We start from the raw sequence: 19,910 nt of genomic DNA, 5'->3' as shown, positions 1-19,910 counted from the left end.
TAAAGTAAAAAGCAGATTTAGGTAGAGACGAGTGGGCCCATCAAAGCTGGACCTCTTTCCTCTGGTGCACCGAGGAGGCCGGGAAACAGATGGCATGCTGGGAGCTCATTCGCATTGGTAATGCTGGCTGGAGGAATGCTCACAGATGCTAATGACTCCTGTGGCGGACGTGAGCTCCAGCTGCCGTGTGAGCGTTAGGTCGCAGAAAAAAAACTGAAATAGAGAATTCGTCCAATTAACACCAATCGGCGGCTCTTATTCTGAAAATCAGTGCTGGGACCATCGGTTATTATTCTGAAGGAATTCACAGGATTGATCCTCGTCTCTAAAGAGATTTAAATACCTTCCCATCGAGCATCTTCCAGATGGTCCCCCTCATCCTTTGGGGGGGTGGGGGGGTCAATGTATTGCTTCTGAGCATGCTGGGAAAGTGACTTTGTTCTCATGGCTGCTATATTTAAGTGTCAGCGGGGATGTTGGATGCAGACAAGGTCAGAGGTCAACGTGTGTTGGGTTTATACATCAGCTTCTGCAGGCTACGCCGACCCCAATCTGCAGATTACGTTTTAATTTTGAAATTCCAGCTGACGTGGATAAACCTCCTTCGTGTTTCCAGTTTAATCTGTTTTTTATAACTCTGTATGGAAATCAGAATATAGAAGCTGACGATGAATTTTGCAGTAAATACAACAAACTTAAGTCACTGTTGTTGTTTTTTTATTATTAATTTGCTACAAAAGACCCCAAACGCTTTATGATTCCCAAAAATAAGCTGTACATATAGAAAAGAGTAACTGCCAGGTCCCGCCCTGGAACAGTGAGAAGAAAAACATCACCTCTAAAGATTTAAATTGGATAATGTCAGTTCTGAACGTCTTGTTTAGAGATATTAATTCATGAAATTAGCAGCTTCGTTCAGAGTCCTTTGGAATTTCATCTTTTGAATGTTTGTAGAGACTAACAGGCTCCTCAGCAGCAGGTCCAGGCTCATCGGTATTTCAAAATAAAAGCCTGACGCAGCCTCAGCAGTCTGGGAAACCAGGAAATGACTCTTCATCACTGTCCCCATCAAACACCTGCCGTAGATGTGAAGGGCTTCTGATGCAAAGCTCCTCCTCTTCCTCATTTTCTCTCATTTCAGGAGCCTCTTTTTCACGTTGATCCGTCTTCGTCTCCTTCACCTGCGACGGTGTCACTTTCGGTTCTGCCTTTTCGGCCTCGGGGGGCTGGTTCAGGGCTTCGCTCAGAGCCGTGATCATCCTGGCCGCCTCCCCCGGAGCCTCCGAGTGGTCCAGGCTGCAGGTCAAACTGAAGGATCTGAGGGGTCGGAAACAGAGCAACGTGACGTCATTACGGAGGCCCCAGAGGGACGAACGCCGCGGTCACACAGCAGGGGCCCGAACGGAAAATGTCGTCTGTTTGTTTCAAAGCTCACAGATGAGAAAATAAACAAAGAGGAAGTCCATCTATAAATGAGCAGAACGCACATGAAGACTAGCAAGAGTCTGCCGTTATGATGCGGATCACGACACAATCCATATAACAGGACTGTAACAGAGACAATAAAATCACAAATTTTAAAAGAGCAAAACTATCTGAATGCTAATACACTTTTCCATGAATAAAATTAAAAAACATTTTAGTTAACATGTAAGCCCCAGGTGCTTTTATTTTGGTAAGTTAAGATATTCAGTTTTTCAACACTGTCTGGTTTCTACAACAAACTATTTTTCAGTCTGTCAAAAAAACAACAACACAAACTTAACAGTAATTTAATCAATAAGGTTAAATAGGTATGGGTTAAGAAAATAAAGGGCTATTGATTTCAAAGCACTGAACCTTACGAATGTGACAAAAGCTGGTGGATGAAATCATCATAGAAACAATGAAAAAAATCTCAAATTTCTGCTCAAATTAGGGATGGGTACCGTTTGGGTTTTAGCCGGTGCTAAATGGGGACTTTTAAAACAGTTCTGGTGCTTAAATGAACCTGTGCTCCAAAAGTAAAAAACAAATTTTTTTTAAAACACGCCAATTTTCTCCAAAGACGCTTACGTGTGACAAAACAGCGCATCATGGGAAAGGAGAGCGATTGAATCTGCCTCAGATACTTTACTTCCTTCTTTCTGACAGTCTGCACTGCAGCACCGCTTTTCCGTTTTCACAAAGGTGGGTTTCGTCGCCACGGCAACTGCCTTTTATCAGATGATAGAACACGTAACTCTTGTCCATCAGGTGGCTATATTAGAATCTTTTATTGTGAAATACAGATGAACTCTCACTCAATGAATGGCTAGAATAGTACAGAAACACTAAATAGTGACCGACCCGTCCCAAACGAAGTAGCAGAATCCACGTTTTTATACGGTACCAGTGGTTTGGTATGGGTCGGTCCCAACTTGGCAGAGTTCTGGTACCCATCATCACTGATTAAACTGAGTTGTTGGTGTCTAATTGAGCTTTATAACAACAACAACTGTGAGACTAATGAGTGAACGTCTGCTTTACTTTAGGTGGAACACAAAGTAAGACATTGAAACTGCATGTTTGCTCATGAATACTGAAATTAAAATCCTTTTGGCAGCATTTGAAATCAATATCACTATTGCCAAATAAATAGCAATATATCACAGAATTGCTGGGTTTAGGAAATCTCACTTGTGCAAAATCTTTTTCTTGGAGTTCAGGGTGAAGGAAGCCTCGCTGACCCAGCAGGCCAGCATCAGAGCCAGCTGGTCCAGTCCCAGACCGTCCAGCCCTCCTTCTGCGACGAGCTGGTTCCATCGAGCCTGTAAGCAATCACCAAACAAGACAGAGGGCGTTGATGAGTCTGAAGGGTGGGCGGGGTCAGACGCAGGTGGGAGGCAGTACCATCAGGTGATCTCGCAGGACTTGTGCCACGCAGACGTCAAGCGGCTGCAGGCGGCAGCAGCATCCTGCGGGGATGACGGCTGTCTGGGTTTGGCAGGAGGACAAATTCCCTTGGAACTCGGTGCTCAGGTGACCTCGGTGAACATCCATCAGCAGGATGGAAGCCTGCTTGTATTTGGACGCCACGTTGGGACACCACACCTACCGGGAAAAGGAGGGCAGTCTCGTGACACAGAGGCACACCTGCTCAGGAATGTGTGCAGATATGGTTTACATCATGCTGTTCAGGGTTCCTAAAGGTTCAACTTAAGACTTTTTAAAGCCTTTCAGAATAAAATGTAAAAAAATGTAAAAATTAAACTTTGCAGTTGTTTAGCTGAGCTGTGATTACAGGAAGCCTCTAATTTGTTGTAATAAATTAGTTTTTGCTCATTTTTGACTTTTTATGTTGTTACAAACTGCAAAAGCTTGCAAAGAAAACAAGTCATTTATAAATGTTTGGTTTATAATTGAAAAAGGGAGGAATGCTGCAAAAATTTGTCTACATTGAAAACATTTCAAATCTGTCCAAACAAACCGAAACCAAAAAAAAAACTAGTAATAAAAAACACTTTTTTTGGTGTTTTATTCATTAACTTATTCTGAAAGTTTTATTTTTTAATTCTACAATTAGGGGGCTAATCTGACCGCCAAATTAAAAGCACCAAAAATAAATCACATTTAAATCTAGTGAACAGTCTAAACTGCACGATTCGCTTTTTCCTTCAAAATTTAAGGGGAAATAAAAACGGAATGCTAACTGCAGTCTCATTCAAACGGATCCCTAAAACTAAAGTGTGACATCAAACGTGTCTGTTGGCAAAAAAAAAAACAACGGTTGGGGACCACTGCAAAATCACAAAGCCGAGGTTCAGCGAGGTGTGGAGCATCTTTACATAGATACAATCTTTGCTTTAGTGATGCTAAAAGCCTTATGGACAAATCAAAACATCCCGACTTTGCTCAAATGAAAAGACATAATGAAGACTGTTTGTTTATTCTGTACAAGTGAGCCGACATTAGAGCGTTGGAGCCTTCAAAGTTTAAGACCAATGGTTTTTTAATTTGAACACAAATTCTACGGCTGAAGTGGATGGATCTGGCGTTGATGGCCTTTGTGGTTTGTTAAACGCAGAGGAATAAATGGCATTGAAGACCTGTGATGTAAAACTGAATACCTATTTAGCACTTTTTGGTAAAAAGATCAAAGAGATCATCACCAAAAAACTAAATTGGAGGTGAGCTTCTGGATTTTTCCCCACTGTTCTTGGATTAAAGCTGCTTAAATAAATAGAAAATCCTCATCATTTAAGGAAAAAAACTCGGTCACTGACCTTCTGGACCCAGAGCGCCAAGCGCTCCTCCTCCGTGAATCCTTGCTGTCGAGATTCGAGCAGGACGTTGTCCGGAAAGCCTTCGGGAACGTGAAGAGCGGCTCCCGTGTAGAACAGCATGGGGGGCAAAAAGCTGCCGTCGGATAAACCGCAGAGAACGATGTCAATCACGGGCTTCTCCTGATGAGAGGTGAACAGCTGGAAGGCTGAAGGGTTTTGGTTGGAGAACTGGTCGAGGTTGATGAAGACCGGGAGCTCGTCCATGCAGCCCAAGCAGTGAAGAGGAACGGCGAGATTCTGGACCTGAAAGAAGACGAAGCTCGTTCTTCAAGACTGTTTTAGACTGGATGGAGGTCTAGTCGGGGGTCTGTCTGACCTGTGAGAACAGGGTCTTCAGGAAGAAGTGGCTGCTGAGCTCGATTTGATGCAGCTTGTGGTTGTTTGTGGTCTGAACTCCGAGGTCGTGTCTCAGCATGACGTCCACCGTCCAGTTGTAATACTCCTCCAGCTTGCAGCTCCCTCCCAGCGTGGCTCTGGCCGTCAGCAGCAGGACGTCCTCGCCCACCGTCAGCTGCTGCTCCCGTCGATTCAGCACCCACTCCGCCATTTTGTCCGTTTTCCAGCGCCACTTCCTCTTGAGCAGCCCGCGCTGCTGGCGAGTGATCCAGGAGCGAATGACTCCAGGGCGTGTCTGGAAGCGGCGGGAAGCCTGAGCGACGCCGTGACACATTGAAGACAGGATGACCGACAGATTATAGATGGACAGGGTCGAGGTCTGCGGCTGGGGGAGGAAGAAGGAAAACTTTCAGCCTCACCTTTGATCATCCATGCAGAATCCACAGCACAATCCGAATTAAACAGGGTTTGTACACTTTTTTAGCCAGGTTTTCCATAACGTTTCACAGAACTTCCCCAAATAAACACCTTTCCATCAGAGTATTGTAGTCGCCCCGCTAAATCAAACCAAGACTCATCTTGAAACACCAGTTCTAATTGTTTTTGGTGATTTTCGTTTTAATATTTTTAAAAACTCACTGATTCTTGAGTCGGGACAAAAGACCTTAAAGAAAACTGAATCTGTTCCGTTTACTGTTCGTTTTTTAAATGTATACTTGTTCCTAAAAGATTGGGACGCTCGTGTTTGCAGTCACAGTCTGTTTTCAGGTATTTCTGATAGGGATACATGTTCCTAAAAGGGTTTACAGTTATGTCCAATATTGAATAAATTGTCTGAATGCTTGGATATATTTATATGAAAGTTTTTTGTTCCTTTGCTGTATATTAAAAAGGTCAAGTACGATGTGATTGTGCAGTAAAAGAAAAGTTGGGCATTTCAAATAAAGAAACAAAAAGGATATCTAAACTTTGTGTTTCTATAGATGTTTAAATATTGGTATTGGCAAATCTCCATAGCAACCATTTCATATTTTGGTTACCTGAGGGAGACCAACTGGTCAATGCAAATTTGAAAAGAATTGGCAAAAGTAAATTTTGGAATTTCCTTGGCCACAGAGGTTTTTTCTTAACCACGCCCACATTCCTGATAAAGTCCTATGGTGTGTTATATTGTTTCGTTCAGCCTGAGCCAGGGATATATGTATTAGATTTGCACAATATGACAGGAAAAAATGTGAGCAACAGCGAAACGTCACTTTTGCGAGCTCGCTACACCAACGGCGTTCAAAATCTACAAACTTTAAGACCAACTATTTTTTTCCCCAAAGTAGGTTCCCAGTGACGCTTGAGGAGTTACGAAGCGACCGATCGAAATCCCTGGGAGGAGTTCAAATTAGTAGCAGGTACGAAAGGTGATTTATTCTTTTGGGAAAAGATGGTGGCTTCTTCCCAGGGTCAAAGGTCAACGAAACTTTGGTTGTGGTTGCAGATATAAGTTGGTGGTTTGTGTGTGTGAAATCTTGTGAAGAACTAAAGTTTTCTTTTTCCACGCTGTGCGAAAAATCGCCAAATTTCACACTTTCCCACAAAATTGCAGCCAAATTGGAGGTATATGATATAATTGCGAAAAACAACCTGGCCCCTGCAGTCCAGGACTTCTGCGGGATGCGTTACCTTTTCCAGGTCTGGCGATGTGACGACCTTTTCCAGGTCGGGCTGAGACGCCATGATCTTGACGGTCATGGCCGGAGTGAAAGAGGGTTTCGAGTTGGAGTTGAGAGGCTTGATGGTCAGCTGTTTGGAGGGTTCTTTGGAGGGGACCAGGTGGATCGGTACAAACTTTCCCTCCCCGCTGAGGGTCACCGTGGGCCTGAGGAGGAAGAGTATTTTAAGAGTTGCACACCATCAAAATACAGGAAATAACACCACAACAGGAAGGTAGGCGAGATTACACAACTTGTTTTATTTTTGGAAGACAACTTGCTGCATTTTCTTTCACTGATTCACTTAGAAATCTATCGTTAGTAAAATATGGAAACTCAGCGTGCCTAAATGCAGATTAAAAAAAAAAAAAAAAATCAATAAATTGTCTTTTTTTTTAATCTGATACAATCTTAACACTAAAACATTAACTAATAAGAACAAATATGTAAATTATCAAACTAATTTCTAGCAGTAAAAACCTGTCGGTACATTTAGAATAAAAAAAATATTATTTTGAACACCAACTACTTTATTTTTCTGCAGATTTTGATGAGTGAATGTTGTCTTTACCTGTCAGAACTGCACTTCTTAGCTTCTTCTTCACTTTGATCTGAAACTAAACACATTTATCAAAATACTTTGCTTAATTCTATGAATATTATTTTGTTTTTTTAGGAAAACAAACAGACTAACAATAAATTTCTACAGGAAAAAAACAACAACAAACGGACAGAATTAGTTTATTTTTTTAGTTCAATCCAGTGGTTTGTCCTGGACTAAAATAAAATAAAAGTAAAAAATTTCCACAGTAAATGTTGGACTGAGGATAAAGTGCACAAAAACTCTACCTTTGCTTAATATCCTTGCAAATCCATGTGACGGATTCTCGTTCAGGTGGTTTGCTATGACATCGCCTCTGAAGCTGGAAAGCGAGCATGCGACGCATATTACTTCCTCAGACAACCTGAAAATAGAAAAATAAAAAGCCCATGATGAGATTTAATGAGCTGCAGATGAGAAGGAGCTCTTTGCCTTCAGAGTGAGATTCTGTGGGAACCTTGGGTCGGGCTGGAAGATGACTGGAAACTGCCGGGCTCTCCTGCTGGTGGTGTGATTACTGCGCCAAAGAAATTCAACAGTTTTAGAGATTCATTTTTAAACAGCCTTTAGAGAAATACATTTAGAAATGGAAGATCTCTGAGGAGCTGTCATACTTGATCATGTGGTTGGCGTAGGAGGCGGAGCAACAGGTGACAAATCTGCAGAGGGAGCAGCGGACCACAGATGGAAAGTGACGTTGGAAATCTGGAACGGAGGCCAGACACTCGATGCAGGACTGAGACGCCCTGCAAAGCAGAAGCAGACGTTTAAGAGGCTAGAATAAGACACGTCTTCTATAAAAGTATAAATGTGTCCGGGTAATTATAAATTTAAGAAAAAAAAAAGATTAAAGATACCTCTTCTTAAAAAAAAAGCAGCACTTTATTCTCAAACACAAAATCAGAGCTGACGGATTCAAGTAAAAGCCAAGATAAAGGGTAAATCATACGGTGCATTCAGGGTCCCACACTTTCACGAACATAAACTAAAGATGTTTATAGTTTCAACAGCCTCCACACAAAACATTAAACATGAGTGTTTGCATAAGAAAGTGGACTTCAAGTATGTAAACAGAGCGGCTGAATGTTAAATATCCAACATTGAAACAAATCAAGCAGTAAAACAGACCTGAGAAATGCGAGAAGTTGTGGCAGAATAAAGAAACGAGTCGCACAGCAGATAAAAGAGTCTAATAAACAACAAAAAAACGATTATATGCTGATAATATGTTGCATTATTTCTGGAAAAAGGGCCTAATTTAAATCCATGTTTGTAGCCAAAACAACTTAAAACCAAAACTATAATTTCTCTTTTTTAATAAGCAAAAAACAGATTTTCTGATGTGATTTTACTATGAAAAAAAGAGGTTAACAAAAATTCAGACTGTTGAATATTTCCAACCACAACAGAACAGGAGGATCAGCATGCAGAGGCGTGGAACCTGTACCTGTCCGTTTTCAGTCCCGACAGTCTCAAACCCTCGACCGCGTTCTTCTTAGGAGCTTCCTGAATGGGAGGAGGCGAGGAAACATTTACAACCTGGAGATCAGAAGAAGAAACAACAAATACTGTTTTTTTTTTTTTGGCTTTCGTTCAAAGCTCAGCCAATGACTGTATCCGAGAATGAAGTTATTTTCTCACAAAACATCTATGAACGGTTGCTTTCAGTGTGGTTCTCTGGAGAACTAAACGCTCAAAACGTCTTTGCAACGTGTCAGCGTCTCGTCTTTTTTAAAATGTCAGAATGATGCATTTCTTTATGAAATATTTTTGCTTTGTTGCATAGCTCCTTCTTTTGCAAAACGTTGTCTGATAACCGGAAGACTCCCAAGAAAACAAACATTTTTTGTTTATTTTAATGGATAAGAAAATGGTGTGGAAATTGGAGGTGGAAATTTCTACAATTTCTTCAAAATGTTTTGATGTCAGCAGATGAAACATGGTTTCGGTACAGGAACCTGCTTCAGTGGAAGTAAGACAAAAGTAAGAAAAATAAAAGCTTTGGACATTTTCAGAAAGAAAAGAATAATATATAAGTCTGCCGTTGCAATTTCTTATTATTCTTTAGCAGGGCCACTTGTGTTTTTAGGAGAGTTCACATGAACTGTTCTACTAACAAAGAAAGATTAATGGCTTTTCAAACATCACTACTAGGACTGTGCATTTTTGCTTAGGTGGCGATTTGATTCACTGATGGAACTACGACTCTTACTTTTTAACATAATGTATTTGTTGCATTATGTATGTCTTTTTACTGGATGTATAAAATTAAAAGTTTTCTGTATTAAATCACCATCATTCATACCTTTATTTAGAACAGGAGATCAGATTAAAAAAAACTGGGTCCTGCTTTTCTTCTTTACTTCCCTTTTTTGTTGTGCTGCATCTCAGAGCGAGGCGGCTTTTCTATAATTCAGAATCCGCTAGAATTACGTTGCGTTGAAGAGTTACTGTATTTGAAAGAATGTAAGAAACTAGGGGCTAAAGCAAATTTGTGTTTTTTTATGTCAGTAAATGGAACTTCAGTGTCATTTCTTTCAACTACAAGAAAACCTTCGATGGTTTTACTTTGAAAATGGGGAACTTCATCGACATTTCATTTCGAAGATTTGCTTACTTTCTGCCTTTTTTGAGTTTATACACTTAAAATCCAACATTATTCTGCATTCAGAGCAATAAATACATCGTTTTCAATGTTTATTTTTTACTACACTATATTTATACAAATCGCGAATCAGCGATCTTGGACGTTGCGAATATTCAGATCGCAAGTATCCGAGTACTCGCATACTCGTTACACTATACAGTGTAACTAGTCATATTTATACAAATCGCGAATCAGCGATCTTGGACGTTGCGAATATTCAGATCGCAAGTATCCGAGTACTCGCATACTCGTTACACTATACAGTGTAACTAGTCAATACTGCAAAAAAACAAAAATAGCCATCCAAATGATCATTAAGTTCTTGATGGAGTTTGGAAAAAATATATCTATATAAAATACTACCGCTGCCAAAGAACCGCTGAGCTGCACTTTTGAAGTGTTAAAGATGCAGAAAAAAATGTTTTCAGTAGATGACGTTTGTGTGTGAGCCAATAATTTATATTCTTCTGGAAAAACAGGAACCTGCTTCGGTTTGTGGAACACGGAACCAAAAAGAAATTCTGTTCTCACCTTGCATGGAGTGATCGACTTCAGTACACCGTTTTGACTTTTAGGTCCTCCAACCATAGCGTACATCCGCACAGTCACCTGTAGACAAAAATCACCTTATTTAATACAAACATGTGCCAATTCCCCTTTAAAAGAATCCCCTAAAACTGATAAAAATCATAAAGTTTCCCATTAAACTCGTTTCACATATCGTTCAGATATACACAGAATCCTTGTATAAATAAACATGTCTGCGCCATTGACTATATAACAACTGGAGCGAGTGAGTGTGATGTCACCCATAGAAAGAACAAGGTCTACCTCCAACCTAGCTGAGTCGATTCTGTGGCCATTTTTTTTGACCATTTGGAGACGGATGACATCAGTAGGCAGTGATTGGTCCGAGTCTGTCTGAATTAACGTTTCTATGGCAACTACTGTCAATAATCAGGATTCAGAGAATCTGTCAATCAAATGTTTCCAGCTTTCGAAGTGACGGCAAGCGGGAACCGCGTTTTATTGAGGCTGCTGATTGGCCAGTTTATAAGCTGAATAACTTGCACTACAGTAAAAATATGAAGAAAAAAAGATTATCAAGAATTAAAAACAGGTAGTTTGGTTATTCTGTTTGCAATGGGAGGGGGGAGGGATCAGTCCAGTTCTCATATACAGTCAATGGTCTGCACTGAAACGTAGCTCTGCCGCTGCAGAAAGTAGCTGAGGTTTCACCATCAGACAGCAGGATGTGTGTTTCTGACTGAATGTTTCCTGTGTCAGACCAGCACACTGCAAGATGAGGTTTTCGGTGCCGTAAATTCTTCTCATAAATGTTTCGGTTGAATCCTCTGAATGAGATCAGGTGTGCTGCCATCAGGTGAAACCCGTGGCCTGTGGCTTTCTTTACCTTTGTTCCAGGCTTGAGTCCACAGAGCTGAGGGGGTTTGATGTGAGTTTTGTGACACAGCGCATTGTGCTCAACGCGTTCTTTCACGTAGAGGAAGTGAAGACGACACTTGTCACAGCTAAGCTTGTGCTTCCTCTGCAGACACACAAGTTCTTATAAATTATGCAAGCAATTAAAAACAACTGAAGACTTCCCTTCAAAATGACTCATTTTGAGCAGCGTCAAACCCAATGTGGTCATGTTTTCTGTACCTGGTGGCGAGCAAAGTGCTGCTGGTAGCAGATGTTGCTGCGCAGAACCCTCAGGCAGAACTGGCACAGCAGATGCTTGGTGTTTGCATGCGTGTCCTGGAAGTGGGACCAGACGTCGGAGTAAAAGGACGAACGGAAGTCACACACCTGCAGAAAAAGTTCACAGAGCACAGTTGTCTTTGAGCAACAGGTTGTGAAGATGTAAAGTGTGTTGTTGTTGTTTTTTGGCAGGCAGGCAGGCAGACCTGGCAGATGTACGGCATCTCTCCAGGTTTGTGTGTGGTTTTCATGTGCCGCATGAAGGCCGGTTCGTCCTCAAACGCCAGCTCACATATTCGACACAGCGCTACGAGAAAAAGCCATTCTTAATACATACAGATGAATATTGCAACAATTTTCCTTATAAAATAATATTGAAAACAACAGAAAAACAGTTTAGGTAAAGGGGGAATAGGTTCTAAAAATAACCAGAAATAGAGGAAATCTTCAAAGTAGCAAACTTGCTCTTTTATAGACAGTTTAAATCCGTTTCTCAGACAGACATGAACATTTTCACACTTTTCTCTCTTGTTTAAGCTCCCAAAGTTGTAGAAAAATAAGTCCAGGATTATAGAATGAAACAGTTTTGCTCACGATCAAAGATTTAAGTAGATTTGTCAAACTGAATGCCTTCTGTAGAGGAGAGACAGAACTTTATCGAGATTTATTCACGGTAGTCTAATAAAATATGCAAAATTGCACCCAAAAAATATATTTATGAGACAGACTGGAACCACAAGACGCACAACTTGAAATTACAGCAGCTTAAAACGAGCAATGAATTCCAAACACCTCCTTCGCACAATAATCTTAAAATAGTACGCACCAATCGCCCGACACACAAAACTGCATTCACGCTCAGATCTGATTTGAGACTTTTCATGTCTCCAGATTCATGTATAGATGATGCATTTAAAGGCTGCTAGAATGCTGGGTTATCATAGTTTTCTGATAAACCCTTATCACTTTGTGACGCTGCCTGCCGTTGCCGTGGCTTTAAACCAGAGCTCAGGAAAGAGCAGGAAAGGCGCTGCAGCCAGGGAGAAATTAGTTTTAAATCTTAATTATCAGGGCATGTCGGTCTAAGAAAGTGTAAAAAATTATCAAGTTTTTACTAAATATTATTCACAATAAAGTCAAAAGCGCGTTATCAGACAACTCTGATGACCCAGCTTTCTAGCAGCATTTAAACGCATCATCTACCCATATCTGGAGACGTGAACAGTCTCAAATCTGATCTGTGTGCAAATGCAGTTTTGTGTGTGTGTGTGTGAGAGTGTCAGGTGATTGGTGCGTGCGATCAAAAGATCTGTTTGCCTAGGAGCCGTTTTGAATTCATAGCAGCTGTAATTTCAAGTTGCGTAATTTGTATTTCGTATTTCATTACATGCGAAAAAAACAATTGCAAGTAGTTACACACAAAATGTATGAGTTGCAAAGCAAGAATTACACACACACAACTCCAAAGTTGCACATAAACACGCAGACACAAGGTACAAATGCAGGATTAAGCATTGGCTGAAACTATTTTCTCTCCATACTTTTAAGGTTTATCCACTAAAGATGGAAAAAAGTCAGTTTGTAAAACATGTTTTCCGTTGGAAACAATGTTGTCTGTTTACATGAAAGGACTGAGTGTTTTCTAGATGTTCCGTTTCTATTTAGGTGCTTCTGTTACTATTTTACTATCAGCTAAAATGTTGTGAACATTTTCAGCATTGTTGTAAAATGATCCAAAACAACAGTGATGTTTATGTGTCGTTTATCGCTAAAGATTCCCATGAGGTTGACAGAAGTCATAATTATCATGTCTTTCCTTCCAAATCTTTGTATTTTTATCCTTTATGTTTTGATTCCCGTTATAAACGATGGTGGTTAAATACATGTTCTCTTAATTTTCATGCAAGCAGTAAAAAGCCATTCAAACATATCCAATAGTAAGAATTGTGGCTTAATCTGAGAATCACGCATCTCGATTTGTGAATGATCCACAGCCCCACACATCCTGTTGTTGGGAATCAGGAGGAAAACTCGGAGGGCTTTGGCGGTACACACCTACGGACTTCGAGCAGATGTGAACCGCTTCCAGGTGACACTGCAGCTTGGAAGAAGACGGGAAGTTTCGGAAACAGTGAGAGCAGGAGGGCACGGGGTCAACCTCTTCTTCATCCTTAGACATCATGGTCACGTGCTGCTGCATGTGGTGCATCAACCTGTAAAATACGAAACCTTCTGTTTTTGCATTTCACAAATGAGTTCAGCTGGGGCCGATTTAAGCTGCTTAAGAGTTTACTGCTCAATAAAAATGTTATTTCTCACTTGATGTTGTTCAGGAGGGACTGGGAGCAGATGATGCAGGTGAAAGGTCCACTAGACCTTCCACCTGTGAGGTCAGCTTGGCTACCACTTCGCCCGGGATCCTTTCCATAGTAAAAATCTTCCAACAGGATCACCATTTTGGCCTCGGCGATCTCTGTAGTGGGCTTGGGGAGATCCTGATCCTGGGAGGATGAGGACACTGAGGGAAAGGTAAGGCTGGAGAAGTCCTCATCTGACGTTCTTTGAATCTTCGGAGGCGGAGCGGCATCTTTAGCCTAAAAGGAGAAGCGCACGAATACAGATTAGGAACTGTATAGAAAAATGTTTTAACATGCATTCATAAATTATCTCTGAATTCACATTTTTGCACAAAACGTTTCATTCAGGTGATCTTCACAAACGTTCATACACATACCACCAGCTTAAGTTTAATTTAATTTCAAATTTAAATTCCTCCTAGGAATTTCAATATATTGCCTCCTAACTCTTCGATGATTGGAATTAGAAGTTGTAAATTTAGAACAGCATTAGTGTGGTGGCGGGCAAAAGTGGCATATCCTTGTTGCTCGCACATATTTTTTTACCATAGTATTGTAAACTAAAATAGCTGGTTCAAGCTGAATGAATTAATACAGCGTACGATATGAACATATTAGAAGTGTTAAGGAAAAACTTCTGTTGCCCAGCAAACCCGAAAATGTACTTTTGCCGATTCTTCTGAAAATTGCATCAACCTGTTCGTCTCCCCCTGGCAAACAAAAAATAATATGGTTGCTATGGAGATAAAACCAATAGAAAGGCAGCATTTTTGAAAACAAGCAGAGGACGGTTGCTTCCATGAAGTGCGTTAATTCTGATAATACACACCTCAAAGGCCATTAACCAACTTATACCACGGTCACAAAAATATTTGTATTCAACCAGTTTTTAATACTTTTTAATCCACACCCAGCAGCCAATCAGAATCCAGTATTCACCTGGACCATGGTGTAACATGTAATAAGATTTGATACTGAATTTATGAACATGTTTTGATCAGAAATTTGAGAACTTTTATGACGTAAACTCACCGCTGGGGGTCCCGCCCAAATTGAGAAACCTTTATTGGAGCTCTGCGGGTCTTTGTTGTTTTTCTGAGTCTGGTTCTTGCTCCTGTTCCTCCTTTTCTGGTTGATGCTGCGCCTCTTCATGTTTCTCAGGCTCAGAGCGATGGAAGGACTGCACAACTGGAGAGGAATAGAGGATCAAAAGACAGAAGGAAGAGTCTGCAGAGCAACACCCAGGCATCACTTCTGAGGGACTTACACACATGAATCCTCTCAACTCTGTTACGAGTTTGTACTGGGCGCCGCAGGCTTTGCATTTGGGGGGGGTGGCAGGTTCAATCTCCCCTAAACGCAGTCGGACAATTTAGACAAACAATGAATCCAAGTCAGAATTGGCTGTTGATGGAGCCGTTTCGTTATTTATGCACAATTGTAGACTTTTGCCGACATCTTTAAAAAGTTTTTGCTCAAGTAACTTTTGTTTACATCAGATTTTAGACAAATGCAAAACACTGTAAACATAAATTACCACTAAGACAAACGGGAAAGCAGTTTAACCAACTCATGAATCAAAATTCACTTAATGAAACCACAATTAAAGTAACTTTTTTTAGTATCTCCGCTTTTTACTGTTTAACAATGGCTGGAACTTGTTAATTACCGTAAATGACATCAATAATCCAAACATCAGGATTATTTGTGCACAAGGACAATCCTTTATATTTTACTGCAAAGAAGGGGGAAAAAAGACCCCCAGTTAAGAACCAAACCTTTTCGTAGGAGTTTGTTGGCTGCTGGTTTGCTGTTGAGGCCTTTTTGTTTCGGGACCGCTGGAGGTGTGCATTGAGGAAGGCTGGACTTTGGAGGCGACGTCCCACCAGAGGGAAAAGGAGCGCATTGTGAAGGAGAATCACTTGTGAAGTTCACATTGTGGTCATTTAGAACCTTCTGCGCTGCTTCGCCTGAGACCACACCTGGATTAAAATGAGCGTTAACGTAGATGCAATAACCACCAAACCTTCACAGGCACTGATCAGCAGGCGTTAGGGTTTTGTTGGTTGCATTGAGTACCTGTGATGATGGGAATAGGGTCAGACTTGGGTGAGGGGTCATGTTCTCCAGGAGAAGGAGGAGGTGAAAGCCTCGAGGAGGTGACAGAAGAATTTAAGGAGCCTGTGGCGTTGAAGAAATGCGTCCCTGCAGGACTGTGGACAGTCAGAGTGACTGGAATCTGGATGGAGGTGAATCCACTGGTGGATCCTCCAGGATGGGAGCACAGCCTCAACTCTGCACCTTTAAGACAGAAGAAGTCATGACTGACTAAACACATGCACCCCCCCCCCCCCCATGATATTAAATATAATACTTAGAATAGTTATTTTTAATATAAAGGACAGCTTGAAAGTTTAATTCTTACAAACAGAGACGACTGTAATTGATGGATAAATGTTTAATCCCAATTATTTTGGTCACAATTATTTTCTTGTATCTCGGTAAACACATTCTTAATGTAAAGGAAAGGATGCTAAATGACTAAGTAAACTAACTAGTTTTGCACGATAATATACACTACAAAAATGCTTCAAGTTGTCAATGCTTCACAGTTGAATTTTGGAAAAACAAATACTTGCTTATTTAAAAAACACAGACTGACCTCCAGATGGCGTGTTGACAGGTCTGCCATTGACAGTGAAGCCAAGAGATGAACCTGCAGGCTAAAGGAATTTATGTAAGGAAGAATATGAGACTATGAGTGGGGTGATCATTAAAAAACAAAAAGACAAACAGGTTATACCATAAATGACTGTCACAAAATGAGGATTTATTTACCTTTTCTGTGCTGCTGACTTTCATGAGTTTGCAGTTAGACAGAGGCGGAATTGGAACTGGAGTTATCTCGACTTGTGAAGAGTCACTTTCCTTTTTGATCTCCATCAGATTGACAAATGTTCTCACCACTGAACGAAACACATTTAATTACAGAGCAGTAATACCTAATTAATAAACTAGAGTACTTCAAACAAAGGAACACAACAAATAGCTTTTATTGCTGATTTTATGGCAGACTATGTTAATCTACCAGTCTGTTTGCAAAGAACAACAGTTTTACAGATAAGTTAACACAACAAAATTCTATATTGTTATTGCTTGTAATTTTTTTACTGGCAATACCATTTTTCTTCAGGAAAACATGTAGATGTTTTGCAAAAACAAATGAATATAAATGAGTTTACATGACTTTTAAGCAAGCATAGAACTGCTTTTTTTTAGTGCAAACTTATTTTTAGAAAACAATCTCCTTTCTTGTTCAGCTAAAATGTTTAAAAAAATCAGTCCAACCTTCATGCAGTTGTGGCTTCTGTTTTGCAACCACCGTCTCTGGTGTGTCATCCAACGCGTCAAACTTCTGCTCATCACAGTCCATCATCTTTACCTGAAAACAAAGTCCTTCGGTTAAAAAAAAAAAAAAAAAAAAAATCACACTTGCAACATTTTGGTAAAAACAGAAACATTGAACACCTAAAAATAAGCTGTTTTAATATTACAAAAAAATTAACTCAAGGAGGGAATCCAGTAAAGTTACTTTACTTTCATGTAACTTCAATTCAATTCAATTTTATTTGTATAGCCCAAAATCACAACAACAGTCGTCTCGATGGGCTTCGAAGTAAAACATGAACTCAAAAGGATCACGAATACAAAGAGTTCAATAGGAAAATACTAAAATGAACTAACAAGCTGACTAAGCTATTTCATGCCCAAAATATACAATAAAACTGTCTGAGGTTTGAACCCCCCCTACTCATCAACCCATCCAGCATCAACAGACACAAAAAACTATTTAAAAGAAACCGTCCAATGCTGATGTGTATGATCTCTTGATGTTTTATTAATTGATTTGTTTATTAATTAGAAACATATGATTGCAACTAATAGTTGTAAGTATTGACTAATCTACAAATAATTGCTTTTTAGTTAGTTTTAAAAGCAATTATTTCCATTTTTATCTATAGTTTAAATGTAGCAGCAGAAACAATTTTACTTTAGATTTTTTAATTGCTTTTCTGTTATATATAGAGGAAAGCTCTTCAAGTCCCACTCCGATCATCTTTTGATCTATTTTCAGAGCATTCCCAGTGTTCTTTTAATTATGGTTATCCTGTTTTTAGACAAACTCAAAAAAACTGTGTTGTTTGCTAGGACATCGTTTTTCTGCAGAGCGGCAGGAGTTCAACAAAAATCCGCCTTTGAGTGGTGAGAAGGACTGTTGGCACGCAAGTAAACCTGTTCTCATTTCCCACAATGCCTTTGTTTACGAGCTGTACCGCTAGCTCACAGCCCTTCGCACGCCCAACCTTACATCACCATCATAAAAACAGCAAAATCAGAGCTATCCAGCCGTACAGTTTAGATTCAGATTCCAGCTCAGACGAGGACAACAAAGACGTTCATGGATCTATTTGTCTACAAGTTGATGCATTGGAATAGAGCGGAGCAGGGAGCTGGTGGCCTGCCAATTGTACTTTATAGGTAGAAATGGCATTTTTTTGGTCTGATCCTGATTTACTATTATTTGAATAAAGAAATACTCAGGAAACACATACCAAAATACAATTTTCATTGGAGAAGGTCTTTAAGAGAGTAAGGACCATGGCCCTGACAGTTACTGACTACTTTTTCCATACACTGGAAGAACTACGCAGTTATAACTGCATTTAAAAGCTCAGAATATATTTGAAGTCCCACTCTGTTCACCTTTTGATCTACAGTGTTGTAAAATTGTGTTTTTTTTTAATCATGTTTTCGTGGCTTTTGTTATGATGGAGTACATATGCAAAGAAATTAGGGTTAAAATGGCATTTCTGAGTATTTCTTTTTTCAAACTGTTGAATTCGGAGCAGACATCAAAATGCTGCTTGATAAAGCTTGTAGCGGTAACATAGGTGCTACAATCGGCTATCCACAAGCGTCTGCTTGATGACACAGAGATCTAAGTACGTCTTGGTTTTTCCTGTCTAAGCTGGAAAAACTGTATTGGCTGGATAGCTCCGATAATGTTGAGGTTGTAAGGGACTGTAAGATAGCAGGAGAGTGCGTTAATATGTGGATTATGGGAAGCGATGGTGGGCTTACTCTGCTAACCAGAGCTACGCCCAAAACTCAGAGCCAAATTTCTAATGAATAACTTCCGCTCTGAGAATGAGAATCTAGGTTTATCGATTCTGGCTAGAACCTGCATTATGATGATGAAACCAATAATCAATAAATAAACGTATAAACTGGGAACCCTTTTACAATAGATCAAAAGATGATTGGAGTGTGACTTTTAAATGTTCTGAAATGATCTCAAAAATGTATTTAAATGTCAAAATGAAGACAGAAATTTTACATTTGACTATCCTTTACGCCACAACAATTTGACAATGACACCAGTTGACAAAAGTTATACAAGTTGCTTTAAAAACAATACTAAAATTGGCCAATATCTTTTCTTAAAAAATGTTCAAAATATGCTTTAAGTTTTGGTTGAGCAAGCAGAAAAGGGGTTAACTATAATTGACAAAGATTTCACACCTTATCGTCGTGCTAGCTTACAATTACGAATTCTCTACGATTTATTGTTTAACGTGGTTGTAGCTAAAAGTTTTCCCTTTTTGGTAGCAAAGACTAATTAACACTATTAAAACTTCATACTAAGTTGTATTCATATCAATACTCATAACTAAAAACAATAAATCATGTACACTTCAAATGTATTAGCCCTGTTGGTAAGCAAGCTAAGCTAATGTGCTATTTAGATGAGAGATTTCATGAAATTACAAAGCTATGTTCATCCAAATTACTGAATGTGATTCAACGTGAAATTGTTTTTAATAACTTTTTCTTCTCGTAATCTTACATACAGACAGTTAAATGTGTCATTTACTAAATAGAAACTAGCTTTACCAGACTTAAACCCCCACTCACTCAGCAGCTTTAGCTAACAATGCTAAATTAGCCGAAAAGCTAACTGTGGGGTTGCATTTACTTTGTAAGAAATGCAGTCCAAACAAGAGTGTAACGTGTCCACTTACCTCACATGGACTTTTCAAATGGCAAATACATAACTATTTCGTTAAAATTGTTACTTTAAAATTTGCGGTTTATAAAATAATAAATGCAGCGCCCGTTGGTCTCCGGGACATGTCTCATAGCATTTGAAACCATAAACACGCTCGACTCTGCCTTCGTTGTGCGGCGAGAACTCCG

At 39.8% G+C, this 19,910-nt stretch overlaps 1 protein-coding gene and 1 long non-coding RNA gene across 4 annotated transcripts in view; one reads left to right on the top strand and one right to left on the bottom strand.

The window, feature by feature from the left end:
* Positions 1 to 1,647, top strand: part of LOC105355032 — a 7,503-nt gene extending 5,856 nt beyond the window's left edge. For both annotated transcript variants that reach the window (XR_909541.2, XR_002291115.2), the window contains exon 3: positions 1,142 to 1,647. This is a non-coding gene — a long non-coding RNA (uncharacterized LOC105355032). The remainder of the gene's footprint in view (positions 1 to 1,141) is intronic.
* pogz (pogo transposable element derived with ZNF domain) lies at positions 701 to 19,910 on the bottom strand. 2 transcript variants are annotated; one of them, XM_011480707.3, is made up of 25 exons: positions 19,736 to 19,910; positions 17,001 to 17,094; positions 16,491 to 16,618; positions 16,315 to 16,375; positions 15,732 to 15,953; positions 15,431 to 15,634; positions 14,920 to 15,005; positions 14,685 to 14,840; positions 13,615 to 13,889; positions 13,351 to 13,508; positions 11,502 to 11,602; positions 11,257 to 11,403; positions 11,006 to 11,140; positions 10,123 to 10,200; positions 8,392 to 8,483; positions 7,559 to 7,690; positions 7,402 to 7,461; positions 7,193 to 7,308; positions 6,915 to 6,960; positions 6,315 to 6,510; positions 4,621 to 5,025; positions 4,245 to 4,547; positions 2,872 to 3,072; positions 2,659 to 2,789; positions 701 to 1,317 (listed from the first exon to the last, which is right to left on the bottom strand). In XM_011480707.3, exons 2-25 carry the CDS (start codon positions 17,086 to 17,088, stop codon positions 1,023 to 1,025), a joined length of 3,816 nt encoding a protein of 1,271 aa, XP_011479009.1. In that variant the 5' UTR covers positions 17,089 to 17,094; positions 19,736 to 19,910; the 3' UTR covers positions 701 to 1,022. The 2 variants fall into 2 exon arrangements, with proteins under 2 accessions (XP_011479009.1, XP_004073968.1); XM_004073920.4 differs by having other exon boundaries at positions 8,392 to 8,450.

This window comes from Oryzias latipes, chromosome 11, assembly GCF_002234675.1.
Source record: "Oryzias latipes chromosome 11, ASM223467v1".
Lineage (NCBI taxonomy): Eukaryota > Metazoa > Chordata > Actinopteri > Beloniformes > Adrianichthyidae > Oryzias > Oryzias latipes.
The sequence above is the reverse complement of the archived record's forward strand: the minus strand, read 5'-3'. Positions and strand labels throughout refer to the sequence as shown.